Source organism: Hemiscyllium ocellatum, chromosome 14 (genome assembly GCF_020745735.1).
Source record: "Hemiscyllium ocellatum isolate sHemOce1 chromosome 14, sHemOce1.pat.X.cur, whole genome shotgun sequence".
Taxonomy (NCBI): Eukaryota; Metazoa; Chordata; class Chondrichthyes; order Orectolobiformes; family Hemiscylliidae; genus Hemiscyllium; species Hemiscyllium ocellatum.
Genome location: NC_083414.1, coordinates 54,624,407 through 54,641,637, shown reverse-complemented (window position 1 = coordinate 54,641,637; position 17,231 = coordinate 54,624,407). Strand labels below are relative to the sequence as shown.

Genomic DNA, 17,231 nt, shown 5'->3' with positions numbered 1-17,231 from the left:
CAGATGCACTTGAACATTTTGACAAATAAAACTTGATGGCTCCAGAGCTTTGAGATGTTTTAGTGGTTGTCCTAATTCAGTGATGTGCCACAATAATAATAAAAAAACACAGAGAGAGTGCAAAAGCACAGCAGCTCAACCAGCTTTCCAGAAAGAATGTGAGGTTCACCTGTTAAACTCCAACATTTTCTATGTTTTAATGACTGATTTTTGTTTCACAACTGCTGTCATTTCAGTGGCATTGTCACATGTGTGCAGTTGTTGCCACGATATTTGCCCTGACTGTATATAGCTCTGGAGTCCAGTGAATTTTAAACCAGTTATATTTTGAGTAGCTATTTCAACAGCCCATCATCAAAGAATTATGAAGCCTTTAACAAAGAGAAGCTGGTGACAGAATTTGAAAAGATAGTGGAGTCTGTTATGATGTTCTGCTAACTGATATGAGTACTTACAATGCGTGTCCGAAAGAAACTCATTGCTCTCTTTCTCTCTCTCTTTTTATGATAAATAGTGCTGAATAATAAAACAGATTATTGTGAAAATGAGTTTTTATGAAGGTCTTTCTCATGAGACTTGAACTGCCTTGTAGATTTAAATGTCAGTATTGCTGAATGACTTGAGTGTTGGGGCAAATGACAATACTGCTTAGGTATTAAAGCAACATTCTAGATTTATTAAATTCATTATTCAACACTATTACAGAGGACAGAGCTGAGAGAGTGATGTCCTGCAGAGAAAATTGGTTGTTCAGCAAAGTTTTTCTGCCCCTGTGCACCCTAGATCTTTTGTATTTGAGAAGTAAATCCAAGTTATATTTAAATGAAAAAATACAAAAATACTGCGTAACTTGTGAATGGAGGTTCAAAATCAATAATAAAAACTAGAACAAATAATAAATGTTGGAACACTTAGCATTTGGGAAAGGAAAAGATGATTAATTAGATTTGAACAGAATTAGTATAAATGTTAAATAATGTACATAAAACAAAGTATGCAATCAATGTAGATATAAGTCATAAATTCACTACAAGTGTTTTGATAGTTCCATCTGAAATCTTCTGTTCGCGTTCTTGACAAGTGTGATGTATTTTGAAACAGAAGTCGTGGTCTGGAACTAAAATCGTTGAGTATGAATGAGTTATTTCAATTCACTGTCACCACTGGGTTGGAGTACCCTGAAATGGAATTTTACATGCTTGAGAAGGGAAACCCATTGGGAGGCAGAGATATTTTGTGGAGAAAGTCTTCTTGCTGGTTGAATACCTATTTAATTATGCAAAGAATAAATTAGGATATGAAAATTTGATTTAAAGTGGAAAGGCAGCTGTGATTGAAGTATGCTGTTACGTCTGTGAGTTGTAAAGTGAGCAGCCTCCAGTTCACTTCACGCAGCGATGTCTGAAATATAGAATTAAAAGCTCCCTGGTCTTGCATGCATATTAAATGTTCTGTTTCCAACAACTATATTTGTTTCCAAATACATAATCTAATAATGAGATAAAAACAAAATCCTGAATGATACAAGTCCTGAAAGCATGATGCAAATACTCAGTGGATCACGTAGCAACTGTGGAGGAAGAAAAGAAAACTAAATTTCACCAGAAATTGGCTAAGTATTAATTTTGGTGATTTTCATGGAATGCTGCTCTCCACAAGCCTAAGCAAGATTTCTCACACTATTTTCTGAAACTCAGCATACTGCATATGCTCCATGCCTCTATGGCGCCCTGTTGTCTGATCATTCTTTTCACCAGAGGTGGACTTACCACTACCAGGATCACTCTCAAGTCCTGGAGGTGATTCCATTTTTAAAGCCTGGTCCAACACTGCCAGCCAAGTGTTATCTTCCACAGTTTATGCCATGGCAGGGAGATCCTAAAATGACACTTCTCAGCGGGCAGGTGTTGCACTTCATTGACATTTCGTTGCAAGTACAAGTGGACGTTAACAAATGTATTATTATTTAAGTACCGAGCTATGCAGGTTAGCTGTCATTAACCTCAACCATTTTAGAGCCATGTCGAAGGGATTGCGTCTCATTCCCCAGTGCCAAAACAGCCTACACCTTTGTTATGTCATACATCAGGCTGTGCAGCACTGTTATTGAAGACAAGGTAGTTTTGACTGTTAATGATCACCCCTCCCCACTCCTGGAATAACCCATCAGCTTCAATGCATGATTATCTCCAATCCCTTTTATGTTGCTTCTTCATGCATCAAAGTTTTTCTTTCTCTCTGTATTCCAATGTGCTGCTTCGAAGCCCAACAGGTGGCATGGTGACACAGTGGTAAGCACGACTGCCCTACAGCACTAAGGAACTGGGTTTGATTCCAGCCTTGGGGGACTCACGGTGTGGAGCTTGCACATTCTCCCTGTGTCTGCATAAGTTTCCTCTGGGTGCTGTGATTTCCCCCTGTAGTCCAAAGATGAGCAGGTTAGGTGGATTGGTCATATTGATTGCCCTGTAGTGTCCAGGGATGTGCAGGCTAGGTGGAGGAGCCATGGGAAATATGGGGCAACAGGGATAGGGTTGCATTGTGGGTCTGGATAGCATGCTCTTTGGAGGGTTGAAGCAGAGTTGATGGGCTGAATGGCCTCTATCTGTACTGTAGGGTTTCAATGAGGTGTCTTTCCCAATTACCCCCCACAGAGCAGTTATCCCAAAAAGTCCCTTTGACTTTGCTTGAGCTGGAATGGCTGTGTCCCACCTGCTGACTGACTTGGAGAGAGAGCTGTCAAATGGATCCAGAGAACTAACTGTAGTCCATTCCCCAGGAAGTAGGGATATGAACACCCTGCCTTGACTGTGCCAAGCAGCCAAATCACCAAGCCTCCGGTAGCAGAGGACATCCTTGACATACTGTTCCAGGATCCCCACTTTAAAGACTGTCTCCCTTGGCTTGACTATTACACACACATGTTGAGACAAGGCAGTTTGGTTAAAGCTTGTGCAGTGTTCTTTGACATGTAACCTGCTGGCACAAAGTGTGAATGTGAGATTGATACAGTAAGTACCATACAAAATGTCCACATCTTTGCCTGATCATTGCTGACAACTATAGTAAGTTGCCTGGCTTAGGCAAGGTGAAGCAGAAGTACTGTGAGCGTTTAAACTCTGGTTGAGAGCAGAGAAAGGCAAGATAAAGCAGAATTGCTGTGATCAGCCAAGTAGGCATACCATGAATGAGAACATGACGACCTCTCAGATATACCTTGGTCCAATCCATGAGATAAGTGAGGGTCAGAGATGTGGCATGAAGATATAGTGAAGCTGGTAGATATCTGGTGCCAAATGTTATGGATGGTGGTACAGGCGGTTGCTGCCCATAGAGTGTGCCCTGAGATGCTGGTGATGACTGTCTAAGTCAGAAGTCTGGATGAGCGAGTGGCAAACGCCATGTATCTGCTCTAACTTTCCTGTTGGGAATTGTTACTGTCTACTTTCTAGATGGCAGATGAGAAAATGGGAATTTGCAGATCAATGAGGTGAGTTCAGGTAATAATAGCAGACTCATGGATGCAAATAGTGCTCTTGCCATTCATGAGGTGAGATTCTTGTCTTGCCATTCAAAACTTGGTTTGAAGCTCAGACTTTTTTTTTCTGTTGATGACAACAAGTTCATTTTTGCAGGCCTCGCTCTATTTTCTCAACAGACTTGCCAATGTCAATGTGGTTCAAGAGCTGGGAAGATTCTGCCTCACAGCGCCAGAGACCGTGGTTCAATTTCCGCCTCCGGCAACTGTCTGTGTGGAGTTTGCACATCCTCCCCATGTCTGCGTGGGTTTCCTCCAGGTGCTCTGGTTTCCTCTCACGGTCCAATAAAGTGCAGGTTAGGTGAATTGGTCATGCTAAATTGCCTGTAGTGTTAGGTAAAAGGGTAAATGTAGGGGAATGGGTCTGGGTGGGATGCTCTTCAGAGGGTTGATGTGGACTTGTTGGGCTGAAGGGCCTGTTTCCACACTGTAATTAATCTAATCTAATCTCATACTTCTGTGGAATACTGAATCCAAGTAAATTGGTTATTTAATTTGTTTATGTTGTTTGTGAAGTCTGGAATGCTAATCATCTGTGTTTAGATTCTGAAACTTCCAAGATGTTTCAGTTATTTCGCCCCCTTTTCAGTCTGCATTTTTTAAAATCTTAAATGGAGTCACTTGCCCAGATCCGTGAATGGTTGATGAATTAGGTATCGTGTACATTTATATGGGAAATAGCCCCGTTAAAATGACAAGAGGCATTATTGTCAGTTTCCAAGGTGTGGTAGTAGTGTAATGCTAATGTCAATGCACCAGTAAGGCAGAGGCTTGATGTATTCCTTTTGTGTCATAGAGTCAGATCCCACCACGGCAACTTATGCAACTTAAATTCAATTAAATCTGGAATATCAAACCAACACCAGGACTCATGGAATTCTCAATAGGTGTAAAAACCTGCCTGGTTCCCTAATGTCCACTATAGAATGAAATCTATCATATGTATCTTGCTTGGCCTACATATTATTCCAGGCCCACAGCAACATGGCCGACTCAAAACACCCCTCTGAAGTGGCCCAGTAAGTCTTTGAGTTCAAGGGAAATTAAAAGTAGGCCTTGCCACCTTGCCAAAGGTGTTCAGATCTCACGACTCAATAGTTTAGTTTGTTTTATGAAAGAAATTGGTACTATCTGTATCAATTTTATTAGCAAGTATTAGGTCAGAAGCAGTGAAAATATAAAGAAAAGAGTAGAAATGTGCTATCACAAGATGAAAAATAGATAAGCATTATGCTGATATGCAGCACAATTTTATTGAGAAACAATGATGGTTTGGCTCTCTGTATGTTTGGTCCTTATGCCAAAAAATGTTGGTTCCCCAGCTAGTTATGCAGAGTTTCAGCAGCAATGTGACCTCTTCATTGTAAGCATTAAGCTTCAGCCAAATGAACAGATTTCCTTGTATTCTTTCCCAGGCGATGCCTTCTGGCAACTGATGCTCCAATTGTCAGAATTTCCTCTTCTGCTGTCCAACAGTTATCCCTTGTCAGCATGGTGGCATGATTGTTTTCAATGTGCTGCCTATTCTGGTGTTCAGACTGTGTAATGATGTGTAATAAGATCAGTTATCATAAGCTGCTTTGAATCCCATGCATGTGGCATGACAAAACCTCAAGCTGCCAAGACAGTGACTTCCACGGAGCGGTGGTGGACAGTAGAATTACTTTTCCTGGGAATATTTCAACTGAACATATTTACTTCACAGCTTGATCCTGGATCTTTTAAATTAGTAAAGGAATGCCCTCCCATTGTATGTCCAGGAGTTCGAAACCATTGAGGAGAACTGTTTAGTTCCCTGCATCGTCATTTATGATCTTAATCTGCATCATGACTTTGCAATTGTTTAAGCAGGAAATTTAAATAAAAAATTCAGTGGTGCTGCAAGGGGATACATGTTCAAACACTGAAAAGTTAAAGAGGCAGAAGTGTTATGGGGTTTGTGGCTGTAACTAGGGATCGCACCTCAAAAACAATCAGTAATAAATCCAAAAGGGAATTCAGGAGAAACATTTTTACCTATACTTTAAATTCAATACTATAAAGAGTTGTCGAGCTGAATAGAGTGGAAGTCTTTAAGGGGAAATGAGATTAACACATGAAGGATAAAATAATTCAGAGGTATGTTAATGGAGTTAGATAAAGAGGGATGAAAAGGTTTTCACAGCATAAATTCACATGGACCAGTTGAGGCTAAAGTCTTCTCATTTTTCTCTCTGTGAATTCTACTTCAGATTGTTTGCTTTAAAAGAAATTGCTATCATTGAACCCACCCTTCCAAAGCCAGTAGGCAGCCTGAAGAAAGGAGAAATGCCCACAACGAGGTCCTTTTCCTAAATAATGACAGTCAGTGAGCTCAGTAATAGTCAAGTCACAGACGATTATTGGTTAGGATCTTATGACCATCATTTAGCCAAAGCAGCATCAGCAGATGTGAGACATTGTGGTCTCCTGATTTGGTGGAAGAGAGAAAAGGAATTTTGAACTGCAGCATTGGTGGTCCGAGGATGCAGTAATAGGAAATTATTCATCATTTACTGCCGCTGTACAAACAGTATTGTTTCCCAGCTTTTTGTTATAGTAACATGTCCTTACAATGTACACAACAGCAACATTTTCCTGCATCCACACAAATGGCCTCTTAGCCTAACAGGTCTGACAGCAACTCATTATAATTCTGTTCAGTGCCCAAGGAAGCCCTCAAGGGTTTGTTGAGGAACATGGGACTAGTCAGTCATTGGCAGTAGCCCCAAGGAACCTCTTTAACCATGACTGACAGCAGATTTTAGCCAATTTTAAATTGATTTAGGATCATTTTTCTGTAATTGCTCACCATTGTTGTTGAGCCTACTGATCTTGCTTCATTTCCCTAATGAGCAGCTTAGCTTGACAATGTGCTGCATCATAATCTACCTTTGGAGCAGCTTTTGATTAGTGTAAAGAGATTTCAAGTACCATTTAAATATCCTTTACGTTCATCTGACAGCTCGTACGCTGAATGGTTTGCATGTTGAACATATTCTTTTCACAGATTTCTCATCATTGTGCTAAACAGAAGTGTGTATCCCTGACCAAGAAAGTTTGAACTTTTAATAAGTGTTGCCTCAAGTTTTTAAATTTGGAGCATCATGTTCAGAGATTTTCTTTTCAGTTCGCTCAAACTTGGTTTCACTGTTGATGTATGGAAAACTCATTAGCTAAAACCAAGTTGCATAGCAAAGAATTTAAGTAGAAATTCAGAGTACTTGCTAATTTATATGTGAATAACCTCTGTAGAAATGAAAACTTCTTGGGAATGAAGTCAGTCAGTGTTAGCAACACAGTGAATCTGTAACCAAAGGCAATCAGTTTTTCAATCTGTTCCTTTTTATTTTTCACTGGCTTAGACAGTAGTGCTAAATGTAAAAATAAATTCAACCAATATGAGTGACCATGAGAGGAAACAAGTGTTTAAAAACTGTTTGAACAATTGTTCTATAAACTTTAATGGAAAGAAGATCAGGCAAAGTGGAAAATTGGCTGCCAATTCAATGGAAACTGATTTTGCACTGAGCATCAGTTTTGCCCTGTCCTTTATGTCAAATGTTGCACAGGTCTTGAAGACTAGATGTTTGAAAAGACAATAAGAATGATCAAGGAATTGTTGAACATTATTTTTTAAATAAACTATTCTTAATGACCTTATTTCCACTTTCACAGAATATTTATTTTGTCACCTTTGTGATCCTTTGTTCAGTATGTCTGAAAAGTGGATCCCCTCCAGCAATAAAAACAAATCCCAGAAGAAGCAATGTGAATTATTTTCCTGAGCCAATCACTCTGCTGTCACAGTAATCTGATTGCATAAAGTTCAATGTTCTGTTTGTCTCTGTAAAATCAGAACACACAGAAACCAGGACTTGCTGTGACGGATCTCCTGTGGGAGAAACATGGATGTGAGATACTTGCATCATATTTACTATTCTAAAATTAGATATCTCTGAAAGCAAGACAGTACTTGTAGTGTTACACTATGCCTAGTAACCCTTTGGTTTTAAATGCCTTGTCGTGCATTTGGATTTATGTGATTAATTTTCAACCTTTGTCCCTCTCCAGATTCTGGTCAATGACTCATGGCTGTGCATTAATCTGAGCTAAATCTCAGTGGAATCACAGAAGAAATCTTCACATTTTCTTTTGGGTCTTGTTTTATCACCCAATCATCGAAGATGCTACTAAACATGAGAACTTTCCTGTTGTATTTGTTCTGTTTGTCCAAGTGGAGCTCAACAATGGAGATTCCAGAAGAGGGTGAGATTAACTTATTTAAAATCTTTATTTATAATGTTCAATTTTCTGGAGATTTGTTTATTTGTGTGGACCCTAATGTGATGCTGGTATTCTTCCCTACCTTATGCAGTCAATGAATGTTTAATTTTGCAAAACCGAATGCTGCCATTATGTATCTCTAATTAGGCAATCCCTTAAATGGTGCAGTTGGAAATTATTTTACAAAAAGAGCTACTTTGAATTTGCATTCGGTCCTATCGGAATTAGCTAGTATTTTGAAACTAATATTGCACAGTTCTCAAAATATTTGTATAATAATGTATTTGCCATTTTAAAAATCAGTGCATGTATAAAATAGACTTTATTCAGTAATCAGATGTTGAAGTGATGTAAAAAAATTTTGCGTCTTTTTTAAAAAGAGGTGCTGCAGAATCCTTTCGGGCTTTTGTCATTTTGTGATCCAGTTACAACCAGTTACTGACATGCAATAAATTATTGATGAGACGTGATCCATTATTCAAGCTTTTAATGCAGCTGCTGGGCATGGTGGCATAAATGTTCATTAACAGGACACACCGTATATATAGTGTCAAAAGAAAAAGTCCAAACCATATATTTTGAGAAGGAAAACAGATCAAGTAATGAAGTGGCAGTTGTGTTTTTTTTCCAAATGTAATGTTACCATCGAGTCTTCCAGTGCACTGCACACTCTACTAATTGGCAATTTTACTGCAACAGTACCTAAGTTACTTATTCTTAATGATAAAATCATTTTAAAACGCAAGAGATAGATATGAAATCCAGTGTTCGGTATAGATGATTCAAGAAAAAATAGCCTGTGAATGAATTGTTTTGATAATTTACTTTCTGATTTTCTCAAATTAAAATCTGTAATAACAGTAGTAAATCTGTGAAAAATGTCAAGGAAATTAATCACTCAACAGCTTGCAATGAGGAGTCTGATGGATCTATTATTTGTGTGAAGTAGTAATACAGTATAATTAGAGGACATCAAATTAACTTCTGCCTGTTTAAAGTGTCAGATTACTTTGAACTGCCAACCTACATTTTCCAGGATAGCCCTGCCTACCATTAGACAAAACAAGGATTTTAGATTTCTCTTTAACACATTGTAAAAAGTAGATTTTACGAGGTGGAGTTCCACCAGAAGCCAAACCGATGACATCAGAATTGCCAATTCTATCATTGCATAAGTAACTTGCTTCTAACATTTTCACTTGTCTGGTCTCAAACCCAAGATATTAGTGACATGTGTCTACTTTGACCAGAGTTAGAAGCCAACAGAAAGCCAGTACATAAGAGAGCATCTGACTTCTCTGCTATCTGATAACAGTTCACCAGAAGATACATAAAATTACAACTTTTTGAACCACAATGAATTATTTTAAAAGTCAAGGTCCATCAATAAAAGTAATTAACTTTTTAATTAAAATATTGAATGATACTGTCAGCAATTTCAAAAATGATTAAGCTTTGCACATATTCTATACAGGATTGTAATCATTCATTTAATTGCAACTTGGAATCACACTATCCAATCACAATAATAAACCTGCCCGTTATCAACAATAAATTTCCATTAATTTTAGGGTTAGTAGATCATCACGTACATGTAGGATGTACATTTGCAGTGGTCAATTGCCTCATTACTCTTACAACTTACAAATAAATATGATGGTCTTTGGTTTGAAACAGTACAAAGTACATAAACTGGAGCAATGCAAAATAAGCTAATGATTCTTGTTTCCATTTTCCCTTCGCTTACTCTGGACCTAAAGTTTTTATTCAAGAAGAAAGTAAGTTAACCCAGTACAATTACTGTTGCTAAACATGTTAACGTGTGATTGTGTTGTACTTGCAGTACTTTGCAATCTATTTGTCTGCACACAGGTGTTGAATTTCAGAGGACTGTTTGTGTATTCTATCCATGATCCAAACTCTCACCATTTATATTCTATCTGCCATGTTCTTGGCCAATCACTTAATCTTGGAGGAGAAAGTGAGGTCTGCAGATGCTGGAGATCAGAACTGAAAATGTGTTGCTGGAAAAGCTCAGCAGGTCAGGCACCATCCAAGGAGCAGGAGATTCGACGTTTCGGGCATAAGCCCTTCTTCAGGAATGAAGAAGTGCTTATGCCCGAAATGTCGAATCTCCTGTTCCTTGGATGCTGCCTGACCTGCTGTGCTTTTCCAGCAACACATTTTCAGCTCAATCACTTAATCTGTCCAAATCCTCTTGAAAAAATGTTGTATCTTTTTCACAACACACATTCCTGTTTCACTTTGTAGCATTTAGAAAGATTGCATTAATCTCCATTCCCAAATCATTAATATATCTTGTGAATTTTGAAGTGAGCAGTAGACAACTGTATGAATCACTTGTGAGAGCTTTTGTCGAGAGAGACCTGAGGTGAAACTCCCCAAGATTGACACTTGGCCAGTTCTGGTAAAATTCAGGCCCTTATCGCTATCATTTGACCAGAGCATCTCTCCCTTTGTCTTCATAAGTAAATACTAGTAGTTAGGCAGTTGTCGACATTGAAGTCTGACTATCATTCATCCACATAACATTTTGATACAATACACCCATTATTGCTGATTTTATAAGTTTGAAATTGCAGAGACAGGAGTGGTATTGTAAACCCAGTCTGTTTAATTTGTTAGAGAAATGCAGCATTATCCGATGCAAGGTAGTTAACATTTTAATGGCTGCCAAAATCTGTCCAGATATGAGAATTTGCTCAGTGTTTTTACACCCCCATGTGCTAGCAAGGAGAGTCATATGTCCCTTCCATTCAGTTATGCATTACAGGACAGTGTAATTGCAGTTCAAAAGTTGGTATTGCATGAGTATGATATCTTTGCAATTTCATAGTAGATTTGTAGCTCAGGTTGTGGATCAGTTGTAAGTTTGCTCGCTGAGCTGGTAGATTTGTTCTAGGATGTTTTGTCACCATGCTAGGTAACATCATCAGTGAGCGTCCAATGAAGTGCTGGTGTTCTGTCCTGCTTGCTATTTATGTGTATTGGTCTGTTGTGGTGAGTGATGTCACTTCCGGTTGTTTTTCTGAGAAGTTGGTAAATGGGGTCCAAATCGATATGTTTATTAATGGAGTTCTGGTTTGAATGTCAAACCTGTTGGAATTCCTGTGCATGTTTTTGTTTAGCCTGTGCCAAGTTGTGTGTATTGTCCCAATCAAACTGGTGTCCCTCTTTGTCTGTGTGTATGGATACCAGTGATAGTTGGTCATATCTTTTGGTGGCTAGTTAGTGCTCATGTAGCCTGGTGGTTAGCTTCCTGCCCATCTGACCAATGTAATGTTTGTTGCAGCCCTTACAGGTTATTTTGTATGTGACGTTTGTTCTGCTGGTTGTTGGTACGGGGTCCTTTAAACTCATCAGGAGCTGTTTCAGTGTGGTGGTAGGTGGGCTACCGTGATGCCTAGGGGCCGGACAGGTCTGGTCATCATCTCCGAGATATCTTTAAGGTATGGCAGGATGGCTAGAGTTTTTGGGTGTGTCGTGTCGTGTTTAGGTCTGTTGTGTAGGAATCAGTGGACTCCGCTTATCAGATACCCTTTGTTCCTGAATAAGTTGTACAGGTGTTTTTCCTCCGCTTCTCTTAGTTCTTGGGTGCTGCAGTGTGTTGTGGTTCAGTTAAATAATGTCCTGATGCAGCTCTGTTTGGAGGTGTTGGGGTGATTGCTCCTGTAGGTGGGTATTTGGTCGACGTATGTGACTTTCCTTTATACGTTGGTCTGCAGCTCTTCGTTGGCTTTTTGTTCCACTGTGACGTCTAGGAAAGGGAGTCTGTTGTTGTTCTCTTCCTCTTTGATGAACTTTATACCGGTAAGGATGTTGTTTATGTGGATTTGGGTTTCTTCTAATTTGTCGCGTTTTGTGATGACAATGATGTCATCCACACAGCAGACCCAAAGCTTAGGCTGGATCATGGGAAGGGCTGTTTGTTGTAACCTCAGCAGAACTATTTCAGCGAAGAGTCCTTGTATTGGTGATCCCATAGGCATCCCATTGGTTTGCGTGTAAGTCTTGTCATTGAAGTTGAAGTGAGTTGTGAGGCACCGGTCTACTAGTTTCATCGCTTCATCGGAGGCTCACTGGTGATGTTACCTGGCATGGTGACAAAATGCCTGAGAATAAATCTCCCAGCTCAGTGAGCAAACTTATAACCTGAGTATGACGTGTTATGAACTTGCAAACTTTCAAGCAAGGTCTCTGTGTTTTTGAGTTGGACCTTACTCAGTTTCCAGGAATTGAACTATGATTGTGCCAGATATATTGGTGAAGAGGGCCTTTAGCAACAATTGTTGAGAAGTGGAGAAGCATGTGCACAAAGACCACAGAATAAAGGGACAACTATGATCAGGCCCTCAAAATTCTTGCACTATGTAGGAACATGATGACACTTCGTTTGCACTGGAATTGAACACAGTTCAATGAGCAGTGTGCATTGCGCCTTCTGATCTTGTTCTGAAGAAAAAACTTATGAAATAAACAGTTAAAGGCTTTTGGGCTCAGCTTACCATCCTGATGAACTCTTGCAGTGATATCCTGACATAGATGATTGACTTTGAATAATTACAACCGTCTTCTTCTGTGTTGTGTATCACTCCAGCCAATGAAAGGCCCAAGCTGACTCCAATGATATGGAATTGTTTAGGTGCTACACAAAGTCAAATACTGTGTTGATGTCAAAGGCGGTCACTCTCACTTCATCTCTGAAGTTCTGCATAGCAGTAATTACCAGACCTTCTTATCTGTTTGGTGGTGATTAAGAACAGATTGATGTTTGATGTGGTAGTAATTGGCTGGAGTGGATTTATATGGACAGGAGTTACAGCCCATGTTTGCATATTGCTGGCTAGATGCCAAATTGTGGTACACTGGAATAGCGTGTCTAAATGCATCACCAGTTCTGAGTACAAGCTTTCAGCACCACAGCTGAATGTTGTTGAGGCAGCCTTTTGGTGTCATTGTACTCAGCCATTTCTCTCTATCATGTGGGGTGAATCGAATTGTCTGAAGACTGACACTCCAGCCTCAGCAAGAGGCTGAGATTAATCACCGAATTCAGTCCATGAAACTAAAGGTCACTTTAAAATCTTTCGTCTTTTGCATTTATGCTGGCCTCTGCCACCACAGAGGATGGGGAATATTTATGGCATCTCCTACTATTTGATTAATTATCCTCGATGTTTACAACTGGATGTGATTGAACTGTAGAACTTGGAACTAATCCATTGGTTCTCGAATGGCTTGACTCAGTCTGTTCTTGCTGCTTTTACTATTTAGCAGGTGTCTGGTTATTTGTTTTTTCGCTTCACGGGGTTGGCACCTCACACTTACATATACCTACTATAGCTCCCTATGTTCTTTCATATGCACATTATCAATTCAGGATAGTAACCCAGATCTCATAATAACTGGGGAATGAGTGATATGTCTGGCCATCAAAGTAGATATTATGGTTGAATACAGTTCTGCTGCTAATAGCTCACATTGTGTCACAGACACTTCAATGTTTTTAAATGTGTTCTGAATCAGTATCATTTAGCATAGTGTTAGTGGCACAGTACACAATAGAGAGTGTCCTCAGTGTAAAGGTGGAACTTTGTCTCCAAAAGACTGTGCAGTGATCACTTCTACCAAATCAGTCATGTCGAGATTCACCAATAACAGGTAGATTGGTCAAAATGAGGTCAGGTACATGTTTTGTTTATTGGATTTTTCATCACCTACTGCATGTGCATTCTGGCAGCGACTTCATTTAGCACTTAACCAGCATGGTCTGTGGTCATGCTACTAATCCACTGTTGGCATACGGATTGAAAGTGTTGCCTGAAGTACGTTCCGTACCCTTACCACTGTCAGTGTTTCTTTGAAATGGTGCTCAACATGGAGGAGTACTCATTGACTAATTGAGAGAAAGTGGTGGGTGGGAGTTAATGACCTTCCTGCCTATGTTAGAACAGTTCTAATAGACTCTACAACATAATGAGGTCCTATGTTAAGGACTCCCAAATCATTCTCTCCTGACTGTACTGCTGTTCCATCACTTCAGACAGGTCTTAATTGTTGGTGAGATAAATTGTACTCAGGAATCGTGCTGGAAGGTAATACAACACATACTAGAGGATGACATTTGATGAGGATGATGTTTCCAGATCCTTTCCTCACTAGCAATGGGACAGCTTTCCCAATTTTGTCACACCACCCAAAACATTAATGAGGAGTCAATTGTGCTAGTGTGTTATCATCACATAATTTGTGCTGGGGTTTCTGCTAAGTACTTGATTGAGCTTTGTTTGACTTTTCAGCAATAACTTGATGCAAATAAGTGACAGGAACCAATCTTAGAGATGCGGGTATCTGCAATCTTTTATTTAAAACATTTCATACAATGTTGTTCTCTGTAAATATGTCCCTCAGTTGTACTTTGTGTTCTATCCTTTTGTCAGTATCTTGCACGTTATTGCTGCTGTCACTGTTATTCAGTTGGGTAAAAGCAATGACTGCAGATGCTGGAAACCAGGTTCTGGATTAGTGGTGCTGGAAGAGCACAACAGTTCAAGCAGCATCCGAGGAGCAGTAAAATCAATGTTTCGGGCAAAAGCCCTTCATCGGGAATAAAGGCCTGAAGGGTGGAGAGATAAGCTCAAGGAAGGTGGGGATGGGAAGAAAGTAGCATGGAGTACAATAGGTGAGTGGGGAGGGGATGAAGGTGATAGGTCGGGGGAGGGTGGAGTGGATAGGTGGAAAAGAGGATAGGCAGGTAGGACAAGTCATGGGGACAGTGCTGAGCTGGAAGTTTGGAACTAGGGTGAGGTGGGGAAGGGGAAATGAGGAGACTGGTGAAGTCCACATTGATGCCCTGGGGTTGAAGTGTTCCAAGGCGGAAAATGAGGTGTTCTTCCTCCAGGCGTCTGGTGGTGAGGGTGCAGCGGTGAAGGAGGCCCAGGACCTGAATGTCCTTGGCAGAGTGGGAGGGGGAGTTGAAATGTTGGGCCACAGGGCAGTGTGGTTGATTGGTGCGGGTGTCCTGGAGATGTTCCCTAAAGTGCTCTGCTAGCAGGCGTCCAGTCTCCCCAATGTAGAGGAGACCACATCGGGAGCAACGGATACAATAAATGATATTAGTGGATGTGCAGGTAAAACTTTGGATGTGGAATGCTCCTTTGGGGCCTTGGGTGGAGGTGAGGGAGGAGGTGTAGGCGCAGGCTTTGCAGTTCCTGCGGTGGCAGGGGAAGGTGCCAGGATGGGAGGGTGGGTTGTAGGGGGGTGTGGACCTGACCAGGTAGTTATGGAGGGAACGGTCTTTGCGGAAGGCGGAAAGGGGTGGGGAGGGAAATATATTCCTGGTGATGGGGTCTTTTTGGAGGTGGCGGAAATGTCGGCGGATGATTTGGTTAATGCAAAGGTTGGTAGGGTGGAAGGTGAGCACCAGGGGCGTTCTATCCTTGTTACGGTTGGAGGGGTGGGGTCTGAGGGCGGAGGTGCGGGATGTGGACGAGATGCATTGGAGGGCATCTTTAATCACGTGGGAAGGGAAATTGTGGTCTCTAAAGAAGGAGGACATCTGGATGTTCTGTGGTGGAACTGGTCCTCTTGGGAGCAGATACGGTGGAGGCGGAGGAATTGGGAATACGGGATGGCATTTTTGCAAGAGGTAGGGTGGGAAGAGGTGTAATCCAGGTAGCTGTGGGAGTCGGTGGGTTTGTAAAAAATGTCAGTGTCAAGTCGCTAATCATTAATGGAGATGGAGAGGTCCAGGAAGGGGAGGGAGGTGTCAGAGATGGTCCAGGTAAATTTAAAGTCAGGGTGGAATGTGTTGGTGAAGTTGATGAATTGCTCAACCTCCTCGCGGGAGTACGAGGTGGCGCCAATGCAGTAATCAATGTAGCGGAGGAAGAGTTGGGGAGTGGTGCCGGTGTACTTATGGAAGATTGACTGTTCTACGTAGCCAACAAAGAGACAGGCATAGCTGGGGCCCATACGTGTGCCCTTGACTACCCCTTTGGTCTGGAGGAAGTGGGAGGATTCGAAGGAGAAATTGTTAAGGGCGAGGACCAGTTCGGCCAAACGAATGAGAGTGTTGGTGGAAGGGTACTGTTGGGGATGTCGGGAGAGGAAAAAACGGAGGGCTTGGAGGCCCTGACCATGGTGGATGGAGGTGTAGAGGGACTGGATATCCATGGTGAAGATGAGGCGTTGGGGGCCAGGGAAACAGAAGTCTTGGAGGAGGTGGAGGGCGTGGGTGGTGTCTCGAATGTATGTGGGGAGTTCCTGGACTAGGGGGGATAGAACAGTGTTGAGGTAGGTAGAGATGAGTTCAGTGGGACAGGAGCATGCTGAGACAATGGGTCAGCTAGGGTGGTCAGGCTTGTGGATCTTGGGAAGGAGGTAGAACTGGGCATTGCGGGGTTCCAGGTCTATGAGGTTGGAAGCTGTAGGTGGGAGATCTCCTGAGGTGATGGGGTTTTGTATGGCCTGGGCGATGATGGTTTGGTGATGGGGGATGGGGTCATGGTTGAGGGTGCAGTAGGAAGAGTGTCCTCGAGTTGGTGTTTGGCCTCAGCGGTGTAGAGGTCAGTGTGCCAGACTACCACTGCGCCCCCTTTAACTGCTGGCTTGATGGTGAGGTTGGGATTGGAGCAGAGGGATTGGAGGGCTGTGCGTTGTGAGGGTGAGAGGTTGGAGTGGGGGAGGGGGGATGACAGGTTGAGGCAGTTAATGTCCCGGCGGCAGTTGGAAATGAAGAGTTCGAGGGCAGGAAATAGGCCAGCGCGAGGTGTCCACGTGGATGCCTTGTATTGGAGGTGGGTGAAGGGGTCCTTGGAAAGTGGGCAGGAATCCTGATTGTGAAAGTAAGCTTGGAGGTGGAGGCAGCGGAAGAAGCGTTCGACGTCATGGCGTGTATTAAATTAATTGATGCGTGGACGGAGGGAGATGAAGGTGAGTCCTTTGCTGAGGACTGATCATTCGTCCTCAGTGAGGTGGAGGTCTGGAGGGATGGTGAAAACCCGGCAGGGCTGGGAGCTGGGATCTGGTGTGGGTGTGGAGCTGGGAGTGGGGGCAGAGCCAGGAACTGGAGTGGGTGTGGTGGTGGGGGGAATGGAGGTGGAGTCATAAGCAGGGGTAGTGTTCCCCTCAGGGTTCTAGGGGCCAGTACTAATGATAGTGGGATCTGTGGGGGGCGTGTCAGCAGAATGCAGGTGAGTGGCATTGGTGGGGGCGGAAGTGGTGGCTGATACAGCAGTAGGGGTGACGGAAGTCACTGAGCGTGTGACATCAGTGATGATGTGAGGGGCGGAAGTGATGTCATGTGATGGATGAGGAATTGTGAGGGGTGGAAGTGACATCCTCAATCAGCATGTGGCTCGGCAGG

The 17,231-nt window shown here is 42.0% G+C and overlaps 1 protein-coding gene across 8 annotated transcripts in view; it reads left to right on the top strand.

Moving 5' to 3' along the window:
- Positions 1–17,231, top strand: part of chl1b (cell adhesion molecule L1-like b) — an 892,764-nt gene that overhangs the window by 348,696 nt on the left and 526,837 nt on the right. For all 8 annotated transcript variants that reach the window (XM_060835722.1, XM_060835723.1, XM_060835715.1 and 5 more), the window contains one exon: positions 7,631–7,825. In XM_060835722.1, the coding sequence (XP_060691705.1) occupies positions 7,744–7,825 (82 nt within the window). In that variant the 5' untranslated portion in view covers positions 7,631–7,743. The remainder of the gene's footprint in view (positions 1–7,630; positions 7,826–17,231) is intronic.